The sequence below is a fragment of the Phaenicophaeus curvirostris genome, chromosome 1 (genome assembly GCF_032191515.1).
Source record: "Phaenicophaeus curvirostris isolate KB17595 chromosome 1, BPBGC_Pcur_1.0, whole genome shotgun sequence".
NCBI classification, from domain to species: Eukaryota; Metazoa; Chordata; class Aves; order Cuculiformes; family Cuculidae; genus Phaenicophaeus; species Phaenicophaeus curvirostris.
Genome location: NC_091392.1, coordinates 61,684,234 through 61,709,445, shown reverse-complemented (window position 1 = coordinate 61,709,445; position 25,212 = coordinate 61,684,234). Strand labels below are relative to the sequence as shown.

Genomic DNA, 25,212 nt, shown 5'->3' with positions numbered 1-25,212 from the left:
TCGTCCTTACCTGCAGCCTGTGTTGGAGCAGGGAATCATTTTGCAATAATCTCTGGTTTTCAGTCTTGTGCGCACAGCCAAGGGCCAGCTGCCACCTTCCTGCTAGGGAGCGCACGGTCTCTTTGTAGTTTTCTCTGGATTTACAATGAAAACAGCAGCTGGACTTGACCTTTGAGGCTTTTTTTGCATTTATGACTGTGTAGTGTAGAGGGGGGAAGCTGACAATCTCGGGGAACGTTTTGGGGTTAGCCCCTTCCTGCTGGTAGTGAGGGAGGAGCACAGTTAGTAGCCACAAAAGGTTAATGTCATTTTTCATATTTAGATGGTGAGCAGCTGCCTACAGCTCCACTGCAGTTGGTACAACCTGTAAGCTCTCGGCTCCCTTTAACAAATATTAGGCCTCAAACTTCCTACCACAGTCAATTTTCATAGTTTGCATGATTATGTGCATCTGAATGAAGGTTAAAAATGCACTATTATTTACTATATTTTCAGATGAAGTTATTTTTAGTCTAGTCAAAGTGTAACAAGATTTATCTTTTGTGCTAGCCTATTCACAAAACAATTTGTTAAACACTAAATTTTTCCTATTAATATAATCTATTTTTATATTGCATCTAGAATAAGATTACGGAAGAAATCTAAGTGCCTACCCTTACCTTCCTGGGGACCACACTCCCACGGTCTGTAGTTAAATATGGACGTAATGTACCTCCTTGATTTATTATCCTAAATACCTGATGTGCAAACATCAGAAGCAGTCAGTGAATGGGGCGTGCTAGTTGTGTGCAGTTTTTCCTATGGTTAGGTTTCTTAAAAGTTAAGTTGCCAGAGGTGATAACTGTAGGACAGACAAGGTACTTTTATAATAAGAATTCTTTGTATTTTTAACATTATGGGGACCTGCACCAGCTGAGTCTACCAGCAACCTGTGGTTTTAAGAAACTGAGCAATAGAATGCTAGATGATAAGGTCTACAAAGCATTGACTACTCCTGTAGTACATTCCTGAAGTTAGACACTACCTGTGTTTGGCTAATAAGTTTAGATTGATTCCCCCCAAGCACATTAACCTGAAAACATGAGAAACTGTTCTTTGCAGGAACAAACATAAATAAACAAAATAAGCAGTAGGTATGGGGGCAGGGCGTAATCTGTGGTATAGTTTGTATTAATCAAGAAATGATAACTGGAACAAATGGCTAAAATGATTCAAATTAATTTTACTCTTCTAAAGCACAGCCTAGGAAACTGCAGTTCCTGTGAGCCTGTGCTGCAGCAGGTGAAAGATCCCAGTTTGCAGCTGCCTGACATGGAATAAATGCAGTTTAGCTGGTTGGTGAATGTTTAAAAGGACCATGGAAGAAAACTGTTAGTAACCGACACAAAAAATTCTTTGTAAATAAACACTGATGCTGTCTTATTAAAAAAATAATGCCTGCTGGACTGATGTTACTGAAGACACTAAGAATGCGGTTCTCAAAATTACATTTATTATCACAGTTCTATGTACATAATAATGTTCTCTACTCACAAACCAAAGAGACTGAGGTAACAAAATACCCTTTTGTACAATGATTAGGAAACATTAAGCGTTTACATTTGGTCCTTTGTACCTGAGAAGCTGAAAACAGCTGTTGCAGATGGACATCAGATGAAAACTTAAATTTATTTCTAGTTACTTGCCCACCTTAGGACCTCCAGGTCTGCCCTTCAGCAGCAGCAGCGCATTTCCCAGAGGAGCAAACGCCCTTTGGGTGCTGCAAGGAGGAAGGACAAGGCAGCCTCGTGGCTTCTGGCCAGGGTAGTGTCAGAAGCGGGTTGCAAGGCCTCTGGAAGAGCTGCTGCTGCTGCTCGGGGATGCAACAGCCTTGTCACAAGGCTGGACACAGGAGGGCAGTGGTGGCAGCTGCCTTCTCAGGAAGAGAGGCTGGACTTCAGCCTGTTGCGCCAGCCCTCGTCTGGAAATAAAAACCCTAGACATCTGGTTTATGGCCCAGCAGCAAACTCACCATTCTCACTTTCCTTTTGTCACCTCCAAGAATTCTGAGTGAGCGCGTTTGATTTAGTTTGGGGGATTTTTTTGTTTCATCTCCAGACAACCAGTTAGGATCCCTTGTGTTCCTGTAACAGGAACAGGAGGGCAAAACCAATGAAAACAGTAGCACCACAGTAGCACCCCTTCCAGATCCTTACTGGGGGGGAATAAAACGGATTTAACGTGATTTACTGACTCATAGGGGCGTAAGATCCAAATCCAGGACCCACGTTGTATTTTAGATAAGACAAAGCTTTCTCCATGTATATGCTGCTACATGACACACACAAAAAAGAAGGAAATATAAACTAGATTCCTGTATTAGCAAGAATAACTCTTAGTGTACATATTTGTAAGTATATATTTTTGCCACATATAGGATACATTCAGGTCTCCTAGATTAAACAGGGCTCTGTAAAAATAGGCTTATGTCTTTCCTGTAGAATTTCCATCACTAGAACCAGGTGAATTTGTTAACCACACCCATTAAGACACACAGTTTAATTTTATGTTCAACTGCAAAGTATTACCTATCTGAGATGGTGTCCTTCCAAAAAAAAAAAAAAAAAAGAGAAGGGGAAAATACAAATACAGACTTTATTAGAGCACAGGTTATGTTTTGACTGTACACAACTACCTAGCAACTCCATCCTAGGGGAAACAAACACTATCTGCAGGTGTTGTGGAAGAAGGAAATGTAGTGCTTGGACCCCCAAGCCAAGAACTTATGTGATTTCAGATGAGACAGGTATATGGAAATATGGACACTGCAACAGTATGGAAATCAGCAGCAGCAAGAATGCTGAGCTCAGCAGCGTTACTGAATGTTCAGTGTGGGCACAACTTGGTCAAAAAAAGAAACAAATAATGAAAAAAAGTACCTCTATCAAAATAAAAAAGCAAAACTCTAAAGTAATGCAGCATTTTTAGGGCAGCCTCGGCAGTTAATGAATAAAAAGCAAAATCTTTAATGAGCCCAGTTGGTTGAAACAGTCCATGAAGCTTGTGTTGCGTGTTCAGAACCAACAAAAGGACTTTCATACCAGCCAAGTCTTTCCAGCTGCAAAAAAATTTTTGTCCGAGCATTCTGAAGTGCCTGGCAGGAATGGGCAAATCAGAAGTCAATCAGGAATTGTCCTAACCAGTGATCCAAAAGTGGCTGGAACAATCGGAACCATTTATTTTAAAACATTACCTTTTCCTGTAATTAGAAGTGATGAAATAAGCTGGCAAGTATGGTCTAAAAAACCTGTTAAGAGCGCCAAAACAACCAACAGGTAGTTCTCAGCTGGACTGACTATAGAGTAGTTGATTCCAGTTAGTAAGACCTAGAAATATCTTATGTTCTGGGAGATTAAAACACAACTGTATCTTTTAATGAATGTGGTGTTTACTTGTAAGCTAAGTCTGGCTACTTAAGTTAGGAATCCAAGTAACTCTTGCACAATCTAGAACCTCTATTTGCAGGCATTAACAGATGTTACATTTATACAGAGTTCTCACAGTGTTCAGCAGCTTCTGGAGCCTGCAGTGCAACTATTGTTAATAGTCAGGCATGTAAGACTGTAGGAACAACACAGACAGTACAAGAGACTTACAAAGGCAAGGAAATACAGAATTGAGGCTGAAACTTGCAGTTAGGCACAACATATTCATGAAGTGTAAGATCACTTAATAGTTACAGACACCCATCACACAGTGTCTGGTCATAAAAGGAAGAGCTGATTGTGGTTCGGTCTTGGCTCTGGATTTCCTTACTTCTGTGGATGCAAATCAGACCTTTGGTAGGAAATGAGAAGTAATTTATGTTAACTTTTCTATTTTTCCCATTCTCTGGTAGGGAGGGGTGGGGGAACAGCAAAGGAAAATAAACATCTGGCAGGATCGTAAGCTCCCATAGTGCAAATACCATCTATAGGAGTAATAGCGGTTTACGGAATAAAATATTAATAAGGTTTAACATTTAGTGTAATAGCTTTAACGTACATCCACAGCATCCACTGTTACACCTACAGTGTGATCTGTGACTCCATTAGTCACAACAGGACTGCATAAAATCATCTCTGAATTATTTCTGGGCAACAGATACGCACAATATCCTGGCTGATTTTTGAAGAGATGCACCAACAACGGCCTAAGAGTCTTTTTTTAAAATGTTTTGTTAGAGATGCAAGTATGCATCTAAAGATCAGTAAGTTTTATTGTTTTAATCTGCACAGCAGTACTTTAAAATAACTACTTCCAGGGTCAACACTTTATATAATTATTTTCAACCTGAAGAAAGTGCTGTGAATAACATAACCCCTGAGAAATAGGTGTTACTACAGGAAATATAGACCTAGCCTCACTGAATGCTAGCACACTATTGTACATTTTCTCTTGGGTTTAACAAAGCAAGTAAAACAAAATCTATAGCTTTTACCCCTACAGAATGTTACTGATAATGACAGCATGAATTATTTGATTAAGTAATCATAGCCCATACCAGCTGTATCATTTCACAACAGGATCTGCAGGCGTAGAGTTGGAAAGATCTCCGTTGCTTGCTTTAACAGATTCATCTACAAGAATAAAAAATAAAGACATGGATCACATTTAACACGTTATTCAAGGCAGTAAAAACAGAAGTCTTAGCATATATATTACGCTGATGTCATAACACACACAATATAGTATTCCATAGTCAGCATATGCAAACTGACTCTGCAGCACAAAGGGTCTTGGTCCCATGAAGAAATCTGTATTTGGGGTGAAAAGTCTCTCTAATCAGTACAATTCCTGTAAAAGATTACATATACAATCTCACACATTGTGCAGAGTCTAAGTCGAAACATTACAGTAGAAGGCAAAGATATCACTGTGCTCAAAGCTTTTCACCCTGCTATGAATTTCAACACATTTTTCAAAAGAACTGAGCATGTAACATAATAGTGATAGTTCAACCTAAAATATAGTAACCCATGTTCTACAGAATGCTCCCCTAAAGAGGCCAGGGTAGCGTATGTATTCTCACTCATCAAAAAACCAGCTACAAGCATTGTGAACTGAAAATTATTTGAGCAACTTCATTGAATAAGACCAAATACAAATTCATGCTGGAAGACATCTTTTCTTGTGAACTATTTCCCTATTACAGAAGAAAATGATCTTTGACTCAGTAGTTGTAATCTCACAGGTCACCTGTGTCACTTGTTTTTTTTTATTTTGGTGGTGTTTTTGGTCCTCCTCCCCTCTTCTGCCCAAGCCCTGCTTGAAGTTCACCCATTCCAAAGAAGGCCTCTGTGAGCTGTTCTTGACTTCTCAATCACATTTGACTCCATAAAATTCTTTCCGGAATACTGAATCAATCTACTAGCAAGAAAGCAGGTACGGAAAGAAGAAAAGAAACACTTTCCCTACCAAGCCGAAGTGTTTTACATGTAGCATTCGCTTACCTTCTTTTTCTTTCTTTTCCTGATTTTCTTCTGCTGCAGTTTTATCTGCTCTGAAAAAAATTCTTGCACTACTCAGTGAGAAATAAAGGAGTTCAAATTCCTAAGGGAAAAGATACAGGACTGTTAGTATAATGCATGAATGTATTTGTAGACAGATTGAATAAGATTTTTCAGAAGCATCCAAGGCAACTCGATTTCAACATTCAAATCACTTGAATGCTTTTGAAAAAGTCTCCTTCATTCATACCTTGTTCACATGCATTTTACAAAGCAAATGTCAGCCAAAACCTTTAAAAAGTAATTTAAGCAAAGCAGCATCAGTGCAATAAACCTGTCCCTAATCCACTAAGGCTAAAAATGATGTTTATAGCAGCAATGAGAATTTGGACCAACTTGCCCATGGGAAACCATGCAAGTCAATAATTTAAATGGCCTTAAATTTGATCAGTTCCAGAATAGGGTTCGGTGATGTGCTTTTTGTAAAAGCAGAGGACCAAACAGTGCACGCTCCTGGGTGTTATGAGTACCTAAAGGGCTTCATCCATTAAAGCAACACATGTGCTTCTGCAGAATGCAATCATGGGCTCTTTATAAACAGCCAGCTACAGTTCTGCCCCATAGCCTACTTAAAAGGGGAGAAGGGAAAAGAGAGAGAGTGCAAGAGTGAGCACACACATTTACACCATTGATGAAACCTGAACTGCTATGCTTCAAAATTCAAATGCGTTTTTCCTGTATTGGACAGTTGGTGCATCATTCAACTTAGCAACTCAAAATTAACACCCAAGCTACTCTGAGGGTGATGGTTAAATGCAGAACTTGATATAGAAGAGATAACTAGACCCAGGCCATACCTGTAAACAAACTTCCAGTCGCTTGTGGGTAAGGTTCATAGTTTGTAGTAGTTTTTCATCTTGATTAGAGGACTGCACGTTCTGTTGTTTAGCTACTGCTCTTATTTCCTTCACATACTTCTCTCTAACAGACTGGAACCAGTGAAGAGAATCAAACTCCTGGTACTGATCCAAAAGCTTCAGAATGTAAGCCACACCTATAGTCATTAAAAACCACACACCAGAGTCAACGTGTAATTTGTAAAACATTCTGTAAATGTCTTCAATGGATCGGTGTGATTTGATAATAACCACATTATTAAAATTTAAACAGCAATTAATTTACAAATACATCTAACAGGAAAAAAAAAATCATAATAAAGAATAAGCTTCAGTTCTTGAAAAATCTCAGAATTTATCCAAAGCCTTGCACACCTTCTCATCTGCCAAGATCTGCAAGCTTTGAAAGGAACTGGGGAGCACCAACAGGCAACAAAATGTTTGCTCCCATATTCAGCTATTCCGTGCTCACGAGATTCTGAACAAAACAATGCCCCTCAAATCCACTGTGCTGAAGCAAAGACAACCCAAATTTTAATGACAGAACTTTTAGTTTTGGGAACACACAAACTATAGAAAAGCTTTTCTTGCAAATGTCCATCATATTGGCTTATCCAAAGGCTTGTCAGCTTGCTGAAACTTACCCATGGCAAACCCATCATCAGTGAAAGCCGCTCCGCTTTTGTTCTTCTTATTCAATTTCTCCTTACAACTGATTGAATGCTCGACAAAATTGAGGGTCTGAAAGAGAGAATAGCTAGTCTTGGAATCATCAAGAGATACTTAGAATTTTTAAAAGGTATTCACACATGTGCTGTTACTTGTGAATGTAATTCCATGCCTAAAACTATGCTAATTTTGTCTCCCATCATTTTTCTATGAAACATTGTCCTTTTTCTGGACTTTTTGGGAAGAAAGTAAGTCAGGCTTTGCAAAATATTTGCATATGTGTAAGTAAGAAAACAAAGGTACATCTTCATCTCCGCTGTTCTTATCAGACTCTTACTTCATTCTCTTGGCAATTACTAAAAGTAATCATGTAAACAAGTAAAGAATAATTAAAATAGCCCAGGTTCCTGATAAGCTTAAAGGTATCACTGTTTTAAAGCTATTGTGTGTTATTTCACTCTACTTAGAAAATAGCCTTATGTTTATGGTGTTGAACAACAGATCCAGGTAGTAAAACTGAGCAATGGATATGTGTGTGTATGCAATAACTACTTTTGAGACGTGGAAATGTCAGACATGGAAATTAACAACTTCTCAAAGACCTATAGCACACTTTCAAATTTAATTACACTGAAATGCCAAAATGGATAGTATATTCCTGAAACTTTATTTATCAGAAAGAACTCCACAAATAGAAAGGGAAAGAAGAAAAGTATCTGTTGTGAGTCTTTACAACAATTTCCATGCCCATGACATACTTGTCCTCTCAGAGTCTTCATTCCTAAAGTAACTTCTAAAATGGGATGCTACACATGAATCTGTTTAGATCATTTAGGCCTTGAAACTGAACTCCTTCCAAATGTCCAGGATGCTGCACTGAAGTGTGCATTACCTCAACGCAGTTGGACTCTTTCTAAACAGAGTTCATTAGCAAAAGCAGGTCCAATTGCAATAGAGAGGGACCAAATTTTACTGCACCAAAACATGACATTAAAAGAACCTAAATATACCTAACATGGTGCAGAAAGAGCACACACGAGAGGACTGGAGAACATGGTTTTGAACTCCTTTCATCCTTGCTGCTCCGATTCCTCCTTTTTCACTTTGGCTTCTCCAAACTTGATTCAAGTAGAAGTTTTTAAAGCTACCTTTTGAGCGCTAGTACATTAATTGATGCCAGGGAAGAAAACACAGCTTTGGATAACTCTCAACAAAGCCATGCTCAAAGCAATCCCACTCATAATCAAGGAAGAAAGTATCAACAGCCTAACAAAAATTACTTAAGCATAAACCTGACCTGCTAATTTTTTTAAGATAAGTCCTGGTACACACAATGCAAATACTAACCAGTGGTGGAACAATGATATAGAAATTCCGCAAATGCATATTCTTTGGACTGCGGAATTCAGGAGCAAATACATCCACAAGCATTTTGAAGTACTCTGTTCCTTCTGCAAAGTTACGCGTGAGGTCACTGAGGACAGAGTCCAACTGCCTGCAAAGGATAAGCAGTGTTATGTGGTTTCTGCCAGAAGTTTCCTTGCTTACGCATCCTTCAGGGTAACAGTACTCTCTTCACCCTTTGGCTGCACCTATAGTGCAGTATTCTGACCAGAGCATCCAAGATTACACCCTATCTCTACAGTCACCTTGAATCATGTTTTTTGATTTAATTTCATCAAAAGAAGTTGTATGAATACTTTCCAAAGGCCCTGAGTAATCTAAAATCAGAAGTCAGACACGGTGAGGAATGCTTGTTAGCCTTTAAACCACAAGGATTTAATCAAGAAACTAAGTTTAAACAGTGTATTAGTACAAATCACAGAATATCTCAAGTTGGAAGGGTCATGTACAGATTGAGTCCAACTCCCTGTTCCTCGCAGGACTACCTAAAACTAAACCATATGAAAAAAGTCGTCCAGACACTTCTTGAACTCTGACAGGTTTGGTGCCATGACCGCTCCCTGGGGAGCCTATTCCAGTAACTGACCACCCTACTCAGTGAAGAGTCTTTTCCTAACATCCAGGATGAACTTCCTGATGCACCACTTCTCCTTCAGCATTTTTAAATCAACTGCTGCTATTTTCTCTGCTTTTAAGAGAAGCAAATATTTGTGTTAAATCAGTTGAACTTTTAACACGCACACACCCCCCTCAACTAAAACACAGCAACTAACAGCAACTAACTTTAAGATTAGTCTTTCATCTCACCCCTACCCCAGACCTCAAAAGCAAAATGTCAGGGTACCTTGCCGCTTTTTGTGTTTCTTCCGAGAGGCCTTCTTCTTTCACCAGCTCTTCAAAGTTAACAATATCTTCCAGATCAGGAACAAACCTGCAAACTTACCGTTTGTTAGTATTATGTTCAACTGTATATGTTCACTGAATTATCAACCATGATTTAGAGTTTAGTTAGTTCTGTCTTCTGGGCTTGAACTACCTAAGCTTCTGTCATACCACCTCCTCTCTCCAGCACCTGCTGCGCTTACAGTTATCAACTTTACCATTATTTGCTAGAAAATCAACTATGTCTTTGTATGTAAAAGTCACTATGTTTTAATGAACTTACATAAACACAATCGCCCCTACAGAAAGAACTATCAAAAGAATTTTTTCAAAGTTCCTCAAACCTTGTGCTATTTTTCCTTAATGAAATTACTTGAAGTCATTAACATCAGTAATTACAGACTCTGATTAAACAACTAAAGACCTAGATGTACGTTGTATTAACTCTTCTGCAGTGCGTTCCCATACAATGCCTGATTTTTGATGTTTTATGGCAATGATTGCACAGTTCTGAATTCCAGCACTGTTTTTTGATAATCTCACTTCAACAAAGGCATAAAGGCATGGACTTCTTTAATCAAAATTTATGAGGGATGTGTAATAACCTAGGAAATGTCAGAATGAAAAGGGAGAAAAGGAATGAGAAGGAGCAAACAGAAAAATGAAATACTTGTAGAAGTACCTAATTGCACTGCTACAGCAGTGAAGTCCACCAGATCTTATCATTCGTACATAACCCATAGCGTTGCCTAAAAAAAAGAAAAGAAAAAAACAAGGAAGTAATTTATAATTATTTTTATATATATATATATACACACACACACACTCTTCAAAACACCTATAAGCTCTGAAATGTACACTGAAGTTGTTACATGGCTTTGGCATAGAAATCATTCTGAAAGCCAAGTTTAAAAAGTTATGTTGAACATCAATATGAGAAGAGAAATAAAATGCAAATGCATCACCCAGCAAGATGTGTTCACTTTCACAATAGCATAAAGGCCAAACACTACAAAGTCTTTTCACTGGACACATTAAACACGTGCAAGTTCAGATCAGTCCTGTGCATCTACAGCATCAATGGCTGAAAACATCATAGTATTATTATGCATCGCTCAAAGTTATTTTAGCTAGATACATGGCTTTTTTCTGAAATACATGAACGTCGCTATTTTTTTACAGGGAAATACATTCAAAGTCACTTCCACAACATAAAGAAAAGATGAACTTAAAAGTGAACCAGCATCTATGTAAGCTTTAGCTGTATTTGAGATGGAAATGTGTGCAAGGGCCATTTCTGTGTCATTAGACAAGAATATTTCACATGGGATACAAGTGAAGTACTTTCCATCTGACTGAAGTTAAATCTAGTTTTAGACTGAGCTAAAAGTTTGGTTACTGGGCTATGAAGACCTCTTTCATTTAATAACATATATAACATTGTCTTAGATAGCATTTCATACCAATTTGACTTATGAGTTGTCTGAACTGGTCAAGATAGCTCTGGCCATCCGGGGTTATTCCAAGTTTTCTGATGCCACGGTTGAATTTATCTGCTCTTTCAAAGGGATACTAGAAAAATATTTCAGAATAATTAATAAGAATAATTGCCTATCCTTAAACAAACAAACAAACTTCATCATGTCTATACAATTCTATTTGAAATTGCATTTTTTTAATATAAATTATACACCTGCCAGTCTACCATAGCTTGCAAAAGTCATTTGGCTAAGTCGTTTCTGCAAGCTGAAAAGCAAAACCGAAGTCTTACTATGAATAAGAAAGTATTCCCAAAAGAAATAAGGTCTCAACACACACAAATCTAGCAGTCTATTTCACTAAATACACTGTGACTCATTTTGAAGAAAGCAATTTTCCAGCGTGGAAAGTTAAGACCTTAGTTCCCAAATCCTGACATACTGGAATAAGTGCAACATATTTACATCATTTTGGATTCAATTTCAATAATCTTATTATTCAAAACTGACAACAACTGTCAGGCATAGTTTGGACCAGAAGTTTAGAACATCCAGTAGACCATGATTCCATCAAATCATCACTCTCAGGTCACTGAGAGAATTATTCTAGCCAACCCCATATTTACAGAGCTATTAGAATGAAACAAATCCATCCTGAATACAGACATTTGTAATACTGAGTTCTTCTAGGATAAAAGCTATCATTTTTTCTGGAAATACACATTTAAATAATAGGAATGCTATGGTCTGGTACACCTTCAGCCTCATGAAAGCAGCACTTCTTTTAGCCAAGATACTTCCCTTCAAAAAATATTGTACCTTGTGGTCATTTTGATCCTTGACTTCCCTGAAGAATCTGATATCTTTGATAAGTCTAGATTTGATATGTTCATCATACATAAACTGGCTAAAAATATAAAACTTTTTCCTCAAAAATTGGTAAGTGAAGTTTACCTAGAAGGAAAAAAAAAAAAAAAGTCAAATCAAGAAAGTTAGCAAAGTTAGAAGCGCACCTAACCTGCTTCAGTAGTTTCCGGAGTAATTTGCATTTACGATGAAGCAACTTTCAAAAATGGAAACTCCTACTCAGTTTACTTCAATTTGTTATTCTCAATTTATCTTTAATTTCACTGCTTTAAAATAATAAATACAGTGCTTCACCTGGAAGGCCTACTCTCTTCCAGGAAGGGCAGAGGGACCAAAGCACAAGTTATCTATTTCAGTTTAATGAACTGCCCTACAGAGCCATTAATTTATGTCTGGAATATCCTGTAACTGTCCTGAAGCAAAACAAACATTTCAAGTTGAAAAGGGCAGACAAGCACAACTTCCATCAGTCACACTGCAGAACGTGCATAACCTCCTGACACACCTTTTCACTTCCTCAGAAGTTTTCTATAACAGTCTACCACAAGGGAGAAGCACAATTCTACCCTACATATCTCAGTCACTTCTCATGTTTGCATAAACAACTTTACTCACAACCTGAAGTGAATACATCTACAACATCACAAAATAATGCAAGAAACAACATCTTTGTTTTGAGTAACTGAAGTTCCCAAGAATAATTATTCCAGTAATAAGAAGAAAATCATTCTCAGAAGAATAGTGCAAGGGAAGTTCTTTCCAATAGTGCAAGAAAGCATGAAAACCTTATTTTTCTAATCCTTTCCACTTTGAAGTAACGTTCAATATTTCAGCAACTTCCTCTTTCGTTTTTGATAGAGACAGAAGAACGAGAAAAAGAAAACAGCAAAGAGGCAGAAAAGTTGAGCAGCAGATTGGAAATCATCAACCTAAAAAAACCTGTATCCAAATCTGAGAACCACAATGATAAACTCCTGCTGCAGCAGGCAGGCCACAGCTATCTAACCCTACAAAGATTTAAACTTCCCGCTGGTTAAAATGACCACCACCTACACTATAGACATCATTAAAAGCATTGCAAGTAAGAAGCCACAGGCTTCCAATAAATGACCAGAGATCTGTGGTTTTTTATATTCCAAATTGAAAAGCTGCCATTTAGGCTTAACAATTACAAGAGGAACTTGAAAAAACAACATTGCGTTTCTTCAAGATTTGTTTTAACTACAGCAAAAAAAAAAAAAAAAAAAATCAGTCTACCAAATGTCAATAAGAAGAAACTCACAACATGCTACCTTATGCTGGCAGCTTAGAAATCAAAATATTTTACTGTGCTGGTTTGATAAGCTTTGTTTATCTTCACTGAAATTCACAGTCTCACCAGAACACAATATATCTTCTTGGATGTGTTTTCAGATCTCTCCATTAACTTTGATCATAGAATCCTAGAACCACAGAATGACCTGAGCTGGAAGGAACCCACAAAGATCATCAAGTCCAACTCCTGTCCCCGCACAGGACAACCTCAACATTCATACCACACATCTGAGCGCATTGCCAAAACGCTTCTGGAATATTGTCAGGCTTGGTGCCATGACTGCTTCCCTGGGGAGCTGTTCCAGTGCTCCATCATCCTCTGAGTGAAGAACATTTTCCTAATATCCGACTTAAATCACTCCTGGCACATCTTCCTGCCATTCCCTCAGGTCCTATCATTGGTCACCAGAGAAGAGATCAGCCTCCTGCTCCTCCTCCCCCCTAGTGAGGAAGCTGCAGACTGCAATGAGGTCACCCCTCAGTCTCTTCTTCAGGCTGAGCAGATCAAGAGACTTTAGCTGCTCCTCATATGACTTCCCCTCTAAACCCTTCACCAATTTTGTGTAACCAACTATGGAACAACTAGAAGTGGCATAACTCCTAAGAGATTGTGATATTGATTTGTCATGTGCAAGAACAGATGTTTTATTAATACACACAGAACATTATTATTGCATGATTAAAACTGCACAACCAAATAAACCACTATGAGACGCAAGGGTTTGGAGGCTTATGTGCACTATTAAAAAATCCAGCCGTGCAAAATATACTCACTGTTGTGTTCATGATTCCTGTTCCATGCGTTCGAATTGAATTAGCAATGTGTCGGATATTGATAGTGTTCAAGTGTTTGTTATTACTTGTCCTTTCAATGAAGATCTGGGAGGTGTCAGGGGGAAATAAAGTTATTTACCCAAAACTGGTTCTGTGAGAAATTATCAATCTAGGTAGCCTATATCCTATTTCTGAGAGCCGCTAATATCTGGTGATGAAGGAAAGAACCAAGAAAATACAGCAGGCATACAATAAACTTTATCTCTGAGGTCCTTCCTAGTTCTGCAAGGCAGTGACTCAACAACTCCAAGGCAGATGACATACACAAGCTCTCATAATTATTGAGACTATATCCTACATTAATTGGTCTAAACTCTTTTGGCACCTGTTTTAACTTTTGGCCCCATTATATACCATGGCAACGAGTTTCACTCCTGAATTATGTGCTGTGAGAAGTACTTGCTTTTCTTTAAGGAAGCTGCTCATTTTCCTAGTGGCCCCCTAATTCTCACACTGTGAGAAGCCACAAAACGGTTGCTCCCTGTACATGTTCTCCATGTTATTCACCATGTTTATCTCTCTAATAACCTACTTTGAGACACCCTTTTTTTCCAGCTGAAAATGTCACATACACAATATGCCCTTATACAGCAGCCAATTAGCTTTGCTGCCTCTACTGGAACATCTGACACGGAGTGATCCTACTGGCATACCATACTCAAAAAATGCTTAGAGAACATTCTCTGAGACTTAATCTACATCACCCACAAAGATGTTTCTCTACAGCAGCAATAGCTACTTTATAATTTGTCATTATGTATGTTCAGCCTGGGTTTTCTTACATGTATTCTACTCTGCACTTCTCAATATCTCCAAATCCAGGAAAGAGCATACGATATACCTTACCTGATTATTCAGATTGTAGAGGTAGCGGGATACAAAAACATGAATATTTCTCATGATTTCCAAGACATCCAGACCCTGAAACAATATTATTGACTGAGAATTAGTATGATAAAGATTCTCAAGAACTACTGACATGCCTAACCATGCAAATACTGTCTCTGTAGTTACTTGAAAGCATTTTAGAAAGCAATATTTTCACTTTGCAAAATGAAAAATCTCTCAACAATTTTTGTTCAGTGTCAGTAAGATAATGTTTAGAGGAGAAAAAAGCAGCTCAGCTCATGTTTTAAAATTTATACTTCTGCCTGTTTTTTTTCCAAACTTCCTATTAAAATAAGGAATCCTCCAGTCTATTTCACACATCCTGATTAAAAAAAATAGAACAAAATACAGATTTGGCTGTTCTCAGATTCCATAAAATGGAATCTTGCCTTAGAAATTTCTACAAACACACAGATTTCTATAGGGAAATAAGCAACTACCTACTTTTTGATACTGTTTTGCTCAACCTCTCTAGGAGACCGAAGTTTTGCATTTAAGTTTTTTGATTGTATTGCTTGAAGGATTCCCTTTAGTGCATAGAGAGGATTTAATCTATACACTCTAATTCCAGTTGTGCCAAGGACTTTATAGGAATTCTGCTGGGACCGAGGGGTGAATGGAGCATGAAGTGCTTTCCTTTTGAAGTAAAGCTTATAACAGACTTGATGTTATGAAACCAGTGCTGTGAAATGATTTATTTTTTATAACAATATGATGGCCAAACATTGCCAATAGAAAGCCACAGCCAGAAACAGAAACCAATCCACAGCACTTGAGCGCCAAGAACTAGCCAGAGTTCTTAGTTCTACGCCCTCTTTCAAATTAGGAAGACACAACCATCATTTTGTGGCTGTATTTTTAAGGGCTTTCGCCAATGTGCCGACCCAAAGCAGGGAATGAAGCTAACTGCCAAATATACACAAGACACTAGAACTCTTGAGAGAAAGTCTTTTGAAATACAGAAGTTGTATTTCTTTCGCACCAACCCTGTAACAGCAAACACCTTCATTAACCCACTGAAACTACAACTTTACTCCATATGTAACCACGTTTAGCAGTTGCTAGGAGTCTCTCAGTCACTCTCCCATTAAGCTAAGCACAGATGTCCCAATGTCCTCGATGTTGCAGCCTGTGAAACAATTTCTTCTGATGATCACTAAGCAGAACCTGCTGGGATGCAACCAATAAACCAGGGAAGAGACCAAACATTTAAAGGTCATTCCAGACTTGTGACAGTTGTATTCCAATATACTGCTTGCCAAATTGCCAATACTGAATTTTCAAGAGAACAGTCTCTGCATTTGTAAACCCAATTTCATTTTACTAAATCTTATGTTAAAAAATGAATGATATTCCACAGTGATACCAGTTAATTTCACATTATCTCCATAGACCCTGTTCTCAGAAATCAACAAGTTAAAGACCACTTTTTCCAAACAGTTCTCTACTCTAGGGTGCTTTCATTTCAGCAACTCAGTCCTTTGGATAGTTAGCTTGTACGACAGCGCAACAGAACAAATGATATTCGGATCCTGTAGGCACTGTACCTGTTCCAAAGTCTGGCTGGGAAGGTGCGCTTCAGTCATACTTAAACCATAACGTTGAGTCGCTAGGTTTCTCATTTCACTATAGGTGGCCCAGTCATGAAGAGCTACAGTTGTCAAGTTGTAGAAGGTCTTGTCCAAATAGTGAGTTACATAAGCTGTAAACATAAAAACCGATGAACTAAAATAATACTACCTATTTAGTTAGGGAAGTACAGAAAGAAGTTAAAAGACATACTAATCCAAGAGTAATGGATGTGAGAGTAACAGAATCAAGAAAACGTACAACTCCTTACCTTTTATGTCAATGAATCGATTGAAAAAACGTATTGGATTCAGAAAGAAGAAGTGAGCTAGATCCTTCATACCAACTCTGAAGGGATTTCTGTCATCCAGCTTTAGGTGCGTATGAACTGATAAACGCAAGTCCTTTTCTATCTCTTTACATAATTTGTCCAGCAAGTGCTACTCAGAGAGGTTAAAAGAAAAAAAAAGTCACATTCAGTGTCCAATTATGACATTCTGTTACACATAAAAGATTGATTAAACTCATGAAGACAGGTTTGCTTTGGCAGGACCACACAAGTAAAGTGGATCAGAACTCAGGAACCAGAAGGATATTTAATTCCCATTTTCCTATTCTAGTACACAATAGCAAGAAAAAACTCACAAAATGTAAGTGTTTGGCCACCTAACGTACGCTATTCTCTTTATGATTAAGACTTCCATGCAGGAGTTTAACACAATTGAAACTGAAGTATTCTCACTTCATATCTTAAGCAGAGCCAGGCTTAGGGCTATCAACTTAGGGCTAGATGATAAAAGGACCCAACTCAGAGAGAAAGTACCCTGCAGTAAGCAATTTGGCCTAATCTTCTGCAGAATATGTAATGTTTGGTTTCAGACTAGTCAAACAAAAAGGGCAGTTCAAAGGTTAAAAACTAGGATTTGGGAAATCTGAATTCACATTTTCTGTCAAACATCCTTCGTAATTCTAGATAATAATTCACTGAAGAGGCCACCTACACTTACAGAGCCTTCACTACTAAAAGCTATGCATACATAACAAGAACAGTAGTACTTATTTTAGAGATTCATACAAGCAGAAGCTAATCTGGAAAAAAGCACTCCTTTGTCTGCATAGCCAAATCTGTAACTGAGGTTCTGCCAACTTACGTAATTTGGAGTGTAGTATTTTCATGCTCCCAGCCAACACAGACACCACTAACAACAGGTCTTCAGTAACCAAAACCATCAGTGAACAGTTTCTTGTTTATTAAAATACTTCACACCAGTCTCAAAGATCTCTATGCTATTTTTATAGATCATATTATAGAAACGCTTGGTTGGAAAAGACCTTTGAGATCAAGTTCAACCATAGTTGGACTCAAGTTTGGTACAGCAGATGGCCTAAAAAATATTCCAAACAGTGTTGCCTTTAATTTCCATTCACAACCAATTACCTCATTAAGCACTTCCATGATTTCTTTGTCATAGCATTCCAGAAGCACCTCATAAGATTCCAAGTGTCTTGCATGCATCATAGCAGGTACACAGTCCCGTAGTGCACTAAACATATACTGAAAAAAGAAACTATTTTGCTTAGCCAACACATTGACAGACATGTCAACAGCATCCCAAACAGTGTTCAAAGCCAACAAACAAATCAAAATCACCAGTCTTCCCACTTTTATTAAAATTAGACTTTATAAACCCTACTGAAATTTCCTCTCCTTAATGTGTTCATCTGAAGTACTTAGTTGCTGCCGATCCATTTACTGGTAGGTCAAAATTATTAGCTATTTTTCTGAAATTATTTGCATTATGATTTTTTTAGTGCTGTAATTGACCATGGCATGCACAACATTGGAACTGATGATGACTTTTTTTTTTATCAGGATTAACATGCCAAAGCATGATTCACTACTGCAGCAAATACTTGATACTTCAGAGGGAGGAAGGGAGATATGGGGGTGAAAAATGCTGCACGATTAACTACCCCACACAGCATCACTGAAAATAGCAATACATGCTTTGGAAATATCTAACGACACAATGTAGAACAAAGGCTTTTAATGTTCAAGTCTAGCAAAAGATGTTCATTTCAAACTAGAATGAATGAAGAGAGGAACAGAGAGACAGACAGACACAGAGACTCAGAGTTAACAATAGCAACCTGAGATTTTTAGAGCAATCTAACAGGGATGCATTAATTAGATTGGAACAAAGAATTTTATATAGTCTAGACTGAAAAGAAATTGTTTGTTCTGTAGTAACTCTTGCCTGGGTTTTGATATATATTTTTTTTTAGCATTTTCCTCAAGAGTTTCAGTCAAAGCTTTATCCCCTCCTCCTCTGAATCCCTCCCACTACAGCAGCTTGTTAAACTAAGTAACTAACATTATTACTTACATGCAATCTAGCAGAATCAACTGCATTTTCATACACATCATCTAAATAGATTGGAAAGACTGCTCGATGCCAGTATAAGAAACAACAGTCACATTGTGCTTGAACTCTAGAATACAAGATTACTTATTAGACACAGAATTGGAAGAAGCTATTCTTCCAACATAGTGATATTTATTTTAGTGTGCTGAAAAGAAAGAGGTAACTGCTTTTCAAGTCTAAGTTTTACATCGTTAGTGTTGCAGATGCATTGCCTCTAAAAAGAAAGTTGCTTACTAGAGAATTTTTTCCTTCTTGTTTCCCACTACTTATGAAAAAAAAAGGCACCTGCTTTAAAAGAAAGGTCTAGTCTCTGAAAGAATTAAACCTTACATTACAGCAAAATCCTAAATAACTATTTTCTTATTGCATGCAATTAGTAGCCTAGAGGTCAAACATCATTCTAAGTTTCTCTTCTAAGTCAAGAGAAACAGACCTCTCCTGATGTAAACCTGCGTACAACATTTATCCCAGGAATTTATCCCATGAGTCATCCACTGAAGGTGTTTGTCTCTCTCCACAAAATCAGCCCAGAACCCAGATATTCCCTTGGCTTTCAGATGGCCAATATTACGTGACTTGTAGTTTCAGTGGATACTCAACAGCAGCAAAACACAGTGTCACATGGGAACTAACAACCTGGTCTCCCAAACAGATTGGCATTAACTCACAATATTTGGGTTAAGAGGAAGACTTTAGCTTAACATAAAGCCAAGTCATTCAAGAAAGTGATAGAATTTCTAAACCATCAGACTAATGAATTGCCAAATTGGCAGCAGTGAGGTAAAACACGACTTGCCCGAAGATCGGTGACCTTCAGGCTTAGCTCTGGAATTTCTTCTATCCACCTATGGTCTACAATACATGCAAAAATCATCACCAGCATGCAGCTACCAGATTTTGCCCACTTGCACAGCGGAGATCCAGCTCCCCCAGCAACATGACACTACGTTCTGTGTATCACATGCCACTGCTTACCGCTCTATAAGTTCACTGATCAAGTCTAGTTTTTTCAGGACTAACTGAAGGGGAATGAGTTCTTCATCCTTAAAAGTTTTCTGTGCAAATGAAGGGGAAAAAAAAAAAGACAAGATTATATTTCTTTAGAAGATATTACACCAAACAAAGGTCTGGAACAATCATAACACTTACCATCTGTGTTCCCACACTAAGTGCAAGGGAAACAATTAGTCGCCTCTGTCTTGTACTTGGCCCATTAAGGGTGTTCTCAGCCAGCACCAAAGCAGAGAGGACATCCAGGCGTTGCTCACTGTACTTCTTATCAGAAATTACTCTTTTCTTGATGACAGAAAGACACAGAAATTCAGAGAAAAGTTACCTAAGCCCAAAAGTAATAGCTTTCCTCTCTTTCCAAAGCTTATGGACTTGTCGTAAATTGAGCATTTCTGCAAACAAATTATGTTTTGTGAACACAGCTAACCAAATTCAGATTTGTCAATTCAGTGATATTACTGATTCATCACAAATATGGGTCAGGTCATACTGTGCACAAATGCCATGTGAGCAGCATATAACTGCATGCCATTTTTAGTTCTAAGGTACATCTAATTGAATTTTTTTAATTCTTTTTTTATCAGTGACTCCCTGTTGTTAGTCACAAAATCCAGTTTACAGCAGAATAGGCAGACAACGTATAACCATGGTAATAACAATAACTTGCAATTTTCTACAAATTCTAATTAGAAAGAGTAAGCACAAAAACATTTGCATGAACAAATGAAGTGAACTAATGTCAGCTGGCTAAAAAGTTGAATTCACAGGTGTACTTGCAATCAGCAGCGTTAACTCGTAAGAGCTAGAGATTCATGAAAGAGTTAAAGCAAACCTCCTCTGATTCTAAGAAAGCATGTTCAATCTAAAGCTCCTAACCTTACATGCTAAGGCTATGTTAGGTACAGGCCTAAGACCTTACAGCACCTAGAAAAAATGTGGAGCAGATAAAAAACAATATTAGTACTAACGAAATTTACCAGCATTTGCCTCTGATATTTTCTGAGTAGTTGAAACATCAAGAGTTGTTCACAGATGTGTTCTCTTTGATATCTACTTAATTTACAAGTCTCAGCATATTTCTATGCATTTATAAATAATTAATAATGTAATTATAGATATAATTTGAAAAGGTTATGAGAGTTATCTACGTAAATGTGGACTGCTTTTTTGAAGATAAAAGTTTTTCTTAGTAGCTTTGAAGCTTGGCACTTCAGGTCATGCTACTCCTGATATGTATCTAGCTCAGCTTTTCAGAAGTACAACTTTTTTCTTTTTTTGCTTACGCTAGAAAATATGGGAGACCTCAAACACAAACTGAGATTACAGCCAAATTTCAAACAAACTTCAAAAATACAAGTTTACTGCTAAAACTGTAATCCTTTTATGTGAACATGGTCAAAGCAAAAAAATTAAAAGGAAAACTTAATAGCTGCACTGATATAAATAGTTTATCTCTTTTGTATTTCTGCTACTGAATGTGATGAAAGAATAAAACAGTCACTAGACATCAGAACAGGTATACCAAAATCTCATTTTCCCACTTGGCCTGAATTTAGAAACTCGAAGTTTTGATATGCAAAATTTGTAGTAAAGTGATTTTATTTAAAGAAATATATACTACGTAGATATTACTCTCTCACCACCATAAGCTAATTTGCCCTACAGCAAAATAGTGCCTGCATTAGATTCCTGTAAGCCATCACGTATTAACCACTACTACTTACTTCACCAAGCAGAGATTTAAATAAAGAACAGCCTGTTTGCTTAGAACTAAACCAGACTGCTTTACAAATGTACATCAGAAAAGAACACAAGAGGCACATGACAACAGATGCAGCACTTTAGAGGAAGAGAGGACCCATTCATGGTCAAAAATAGCTGCCTATGCTGTACAGTTTCTAGGATAAAGCTCTGACTTACTAGAAAGCTTGTACATCTGTCAATTAAGATAGAGCAACACTACAGATTTTGCAAAAGTAAGAAAAATATTTTAAGTTATTTTTTAAACATGTAGCTAGGGAGATTATTTATTAGAACTTAGGTTACATACCTTGGCTACAGAAATAGCGCGAAGAGCCTGATATTGCAGATGCTGAGCAATGTGTGTCACAGAATCTGCCACAACCATGCTTCTTCGGTAGAACATGTGTTGTATTGCCTAAAGTCGATGCCAAAACACAATAATTCATGGAGTTACCCAAACTGGTGCCTTTAGAATTTGGCTTTGTGCCAATGGACTCATCCACAAGGCAAACACAGACTCTTTCCACTTTGCAATGTGCTCTTAGAAGCAGTTGCACTTAACCCTTAGAAACTGAGAAAATAAAATTATTCAGGAGTGTAAAAAAGCTTCAAGACCATGATGTAAGTTTTTGGGGGGTTTTTTAGTTTGGTTTTTTTAAATGCTTCAGGTCTATTTCACATTGCTTTCTGAAGCTATCTTAAAACAGAGTATTTTTCTCTTGGAAAAAGTACCAGGAGAAGTGCAAAATCTTGCACCTGGTGAGGAACAAGCCCATACACCAATACACACTGGGAGCAATCCAGCTGGGAAGCAGCCTTGCAGAAAAGGATCTAGGTGTCCTTTTGTCAATGCGAGCCAGCAGTGTGCCCTTGTCACAAAGAAGGCTGGCAGTATCTTTGGCTACATCAAAGTACTGCCAGCAGGCCGAGGGAGGGGATCCTTCCCCTCACTCAGCACTAGCAAGGCCACACTGTGTCCAGTTCTGGGCTTCTCAGTACAACACAGACACAAACATGCTGGAGAGTGTCCAACAGAGGGCCACAAAGTTAATTTTGGGACTGGAGCATCTCACAGATGGGGAAAGGCTGAGAGAGTTGGGACTGCTCAGCCTGGAGAAGATTCCTGGGCAGGAATCTTATTAATGTATATAAATATCTGAAAGGAGGGTGCAAAGAAGACTGAGCCAGGCTCTTTTCAGAGGTGCCCAGTGACAGGACAAAAGGCAATGGGCACAAACTGAAACATAGGAGGTTCCCTCTGAATGTTGAGAAACACTTACTGTGAGGCTGACCGAAGCTCTGGAACAGGCTGATTGCCTAAAGAGACTGTGAATTCTCCAAACTTGGAGATATTCAAAAGTAATCTGGACATGGTCCTGGGCAACCAGCTCTAGGTGGCCCTGCTTGAGCAGGGGGCAGGTTGGACCAGATGAACTCCAGAGGTCCCTTCCAACCTCAACCATTCTGTAACATCAACTAAGGAAGGCAGTTACAAGTTAAATAAATCAGTTCTAACCTCTCGAAGCTCCTGATCTCTAACAAATCCAGTCTTGAACAAGAAGCCATGCACAAAAAAAAAAAAGCAAACATGTCCCTGTGCCACTGTAGGTTGGTTGGGTTTATTTTGAGGGGGAGGAGGGGATGTCAATATGTGACGTTCGGTCAATGTTCCCCATAAAGGCCCACACCAAATAAACAGTCTTCATCCAGTGACCTACCTTCAAAAGTTCTACAAGTCTGCATAGAGCTTTCACTGAGGTTTTGGTCATAGGTTTTTGCATTGACATGTAGAGATTCATTGTAGTTTTAATGACGGTGCTAAGACTGTATGCATAAAGAAAACCCTACAAACAAAATACATAAAAGGGAAAAAGATTTTTTTTTCACAACCTGTCAATCAAACAAGTCATCTCTGGTTTTGTTCATATATGACAGAACTAACTTTTGCCTCTTCACATTAGAGAACCTACCAGGTCGTCCAATAATCAAGCCTGAGATTCCAAAGCTGAATGAGATCCTTTTATTGTGCAGACAGTATGAAACTGCCTACAAGTCATTAGATCACCTGATCATTAATCTCTTCTACAGTCATTCACATTAAATATAGGTCAGAATTAATCAAACAGCCTCAAGATGTCATAATTTCAGACCTATTGTAAACCAACCCAGCAAACAGCTCCCTTTCCCCCGAGAAAGAGCCTAATCACAAAGAGAAAAAAACCACACAAACTAGAACTTCCAGATTCTGTGGGATAAACACACTAACACTATTATACAGTTCTACATTGTCCAAATAGAACTGTCCATCCCATAATAAAAAAAAGCAATCATTTCTAAATCAGTGTATGCTAAGCTTTTAAATACAATGCTGCTTACATATGGTATGACAAAAATGTTATTCAACTTATTTCAAAGGGAAAGTAGTAACAATAGAAAAATAAACTAGGAAAAGACAGCAAGCGGTCTAGGAAACTCAGCTTGCTACAGAGTAAGTTTTACTTAAGTCCACTGCAAATATTTCTAAAATAAAACCCACAGATCCTAGTACATGTTTGTCTTTAGATATAGAAGACTCAGGATCATGCTTCTATCATACACCTTTCCCCTCAGATTTCCTTCAGGCAGACAGACATGTATCAAAACTAGCAAAAAACCAATTCAGAAATAAGTTTCATCTTACATTAAGACTACATGCTGTGTGCAGGCCAAAAGAAAACCAGCTGCCTTGGAACGCAGTAAGATACTTGCAAGTACCAACACCAGGGAAAGCACAATGAAACAATATAAAACATTTACTGGAATATGTACCGTGCTAAATAAAACTAAGCCAGACACTGAGCCAGTCAACTTCTCTATCTTGTGACTGACTCAAAAGGAATAAAAGCCAAAACCTTTACTACAGAGGAAATGAAGTTCTCTTTATTTCCTTAATAAAGAGAGAATTTCAAAAATTTAGCCACTGAATAGTTAGATTCGCTAACCCCACATGCCTTATAAGAGTACCTTCTACAGATTTATCTAAAAGAGTATCCGTGGAGTGTTTACAGCTTTAGAAGAATTCCCACATTGTAAAACAACACATCAACGATCACAGAACCTCTGTGATTTTTTGTTATGTTCAACAACTTGCACTAAAATATCAGTTCACTGCATCATTTGCTGTATCATCAAATTAAAAGATTGCACACCTGGATGAAGACATTGCAGCGGTTAGAAAGATCTTCTGTGAACTTATCCACACGCTGCTCCTTTGACAAGATAGATTCCATTTTTGTCATCCATGAGCTCACAGAAACATAATATGACTGCATATCTCTGGAAAAGGAAACAATGTTGCTCATTTCAAATAATAAGGTGGATTTTCTTTTCTCTTTTCAAAGGGAAAAATATGTTAAATCTTCAACCTCCAAAGTGATACCTTGGGGAATGGCGAGTTATTAACACCTCACACTCATTTACATTTTAATTCTGCATTGGTAAGGATTAGTCTATCAATTCTATCTCTACAAACATACCACAAAGAATCAAAACCATCTAACATCCAAGAGAACAAATGGTCCTCTTCACAGTACATATGCTATATATTCCTCAAATTAAAACAGTAAATAAAACTGCTAGAATATGTTTTAAACAGTAGACAAAAATGTCCTACACCTACGGGTTTTTTCTTCCAAGTCTGAATTTTTTACTCTTTTATTTATATAAAAAACTTGTCATTACATCAATGCCAAACTGGACTGCTCTTAAATAACATAACTGTCCA

General features: G+C 37.8%; 1 protein-coding gene across 2 annotated transcripts in view; it reads right to left on the bottom strand.

The window, feature by feature from the left end:
* Positions 1-1,470: 1,470 nt before the first annotated feature.
* WASHC4 (WASH complex subunit 4) overlaps positions 1,471-25,212 on the bottom strand; it is a 41,693-nt gene continuing 17,951 nt past the window's right edge. For both annotated transcript variants that reach the window (XM_069859609.1, XM_069859618.1), the window contains exons 14-34: positions 24,638-24,764; positions 23,168-23,293; positions 21,757-21,864; positions 19,845-19,991; positions 19,671-19,750; positions 18,657-18,762; positions 17,708-17,824; positions 16,541-16,709; positions 16,248-16,402; positions 14,659-14,733; positions 13,753-13,857; positions 11,617-11,751; positions 10,783-10,891; positions 10,002-10,068; positions 9,282-9,368; positions 8,381-8,528; positions 7,009-7,105; positions 6,326-6,522; positions 5,472-5,571; positions 4,523-4,598; positions 1,471-3,816 (exon numbers count right to left, since the gene is read on the bottom strand). In XM_069859609.1, coding sequence (XP_069715710.1) covers positions 4,531-4,598; positions 5,472-5,571; positions 6,326-6,522; positions 7,009-7,105; positions 8,381-8,528; positions 9,282-9,368; positions 10,002-10,068; positions 10,783-10,891; positions 11,617-11,751; positions 13,753-13,857; positions 14,659-14,733; positions 16,248-16,402; positions 16,541-16,709; positions 17,708-17,824; positions 18,657-18,762; positions 19,671-19,750; positions 19,845-19,991; positions 21,757-21,864; positions 23,168-23,293; positions 24,638-24,764 — 2,323 coding nt within the window. In that variant the 3' untranslated portion in view covers positions 1,471-3,816; positions 4,523-4,530. The remainder of the gene's footprint in view (positions 3,817-4,522; positions 4,599-5,471; positions 5,572-6,325; positions 6,523-7,008; positions 7,106-8,380; positions 8,529-9,281; positions 9,369-10,001; positions 10,069-10,782; positions 10,892-11,616; positions 11,752-13,752; positions 13,858-14,658; positions 14,734-16,247; positions 16,403-16,540; positions 16,710-17,707; positions 17,825-18,656; positions 18,763-19,670; positions 19,751-19,844; positions 19,992-21,756; positions 21,865-23,167; positions 23,294-24,637; positions 24,765-25,212) is intronic.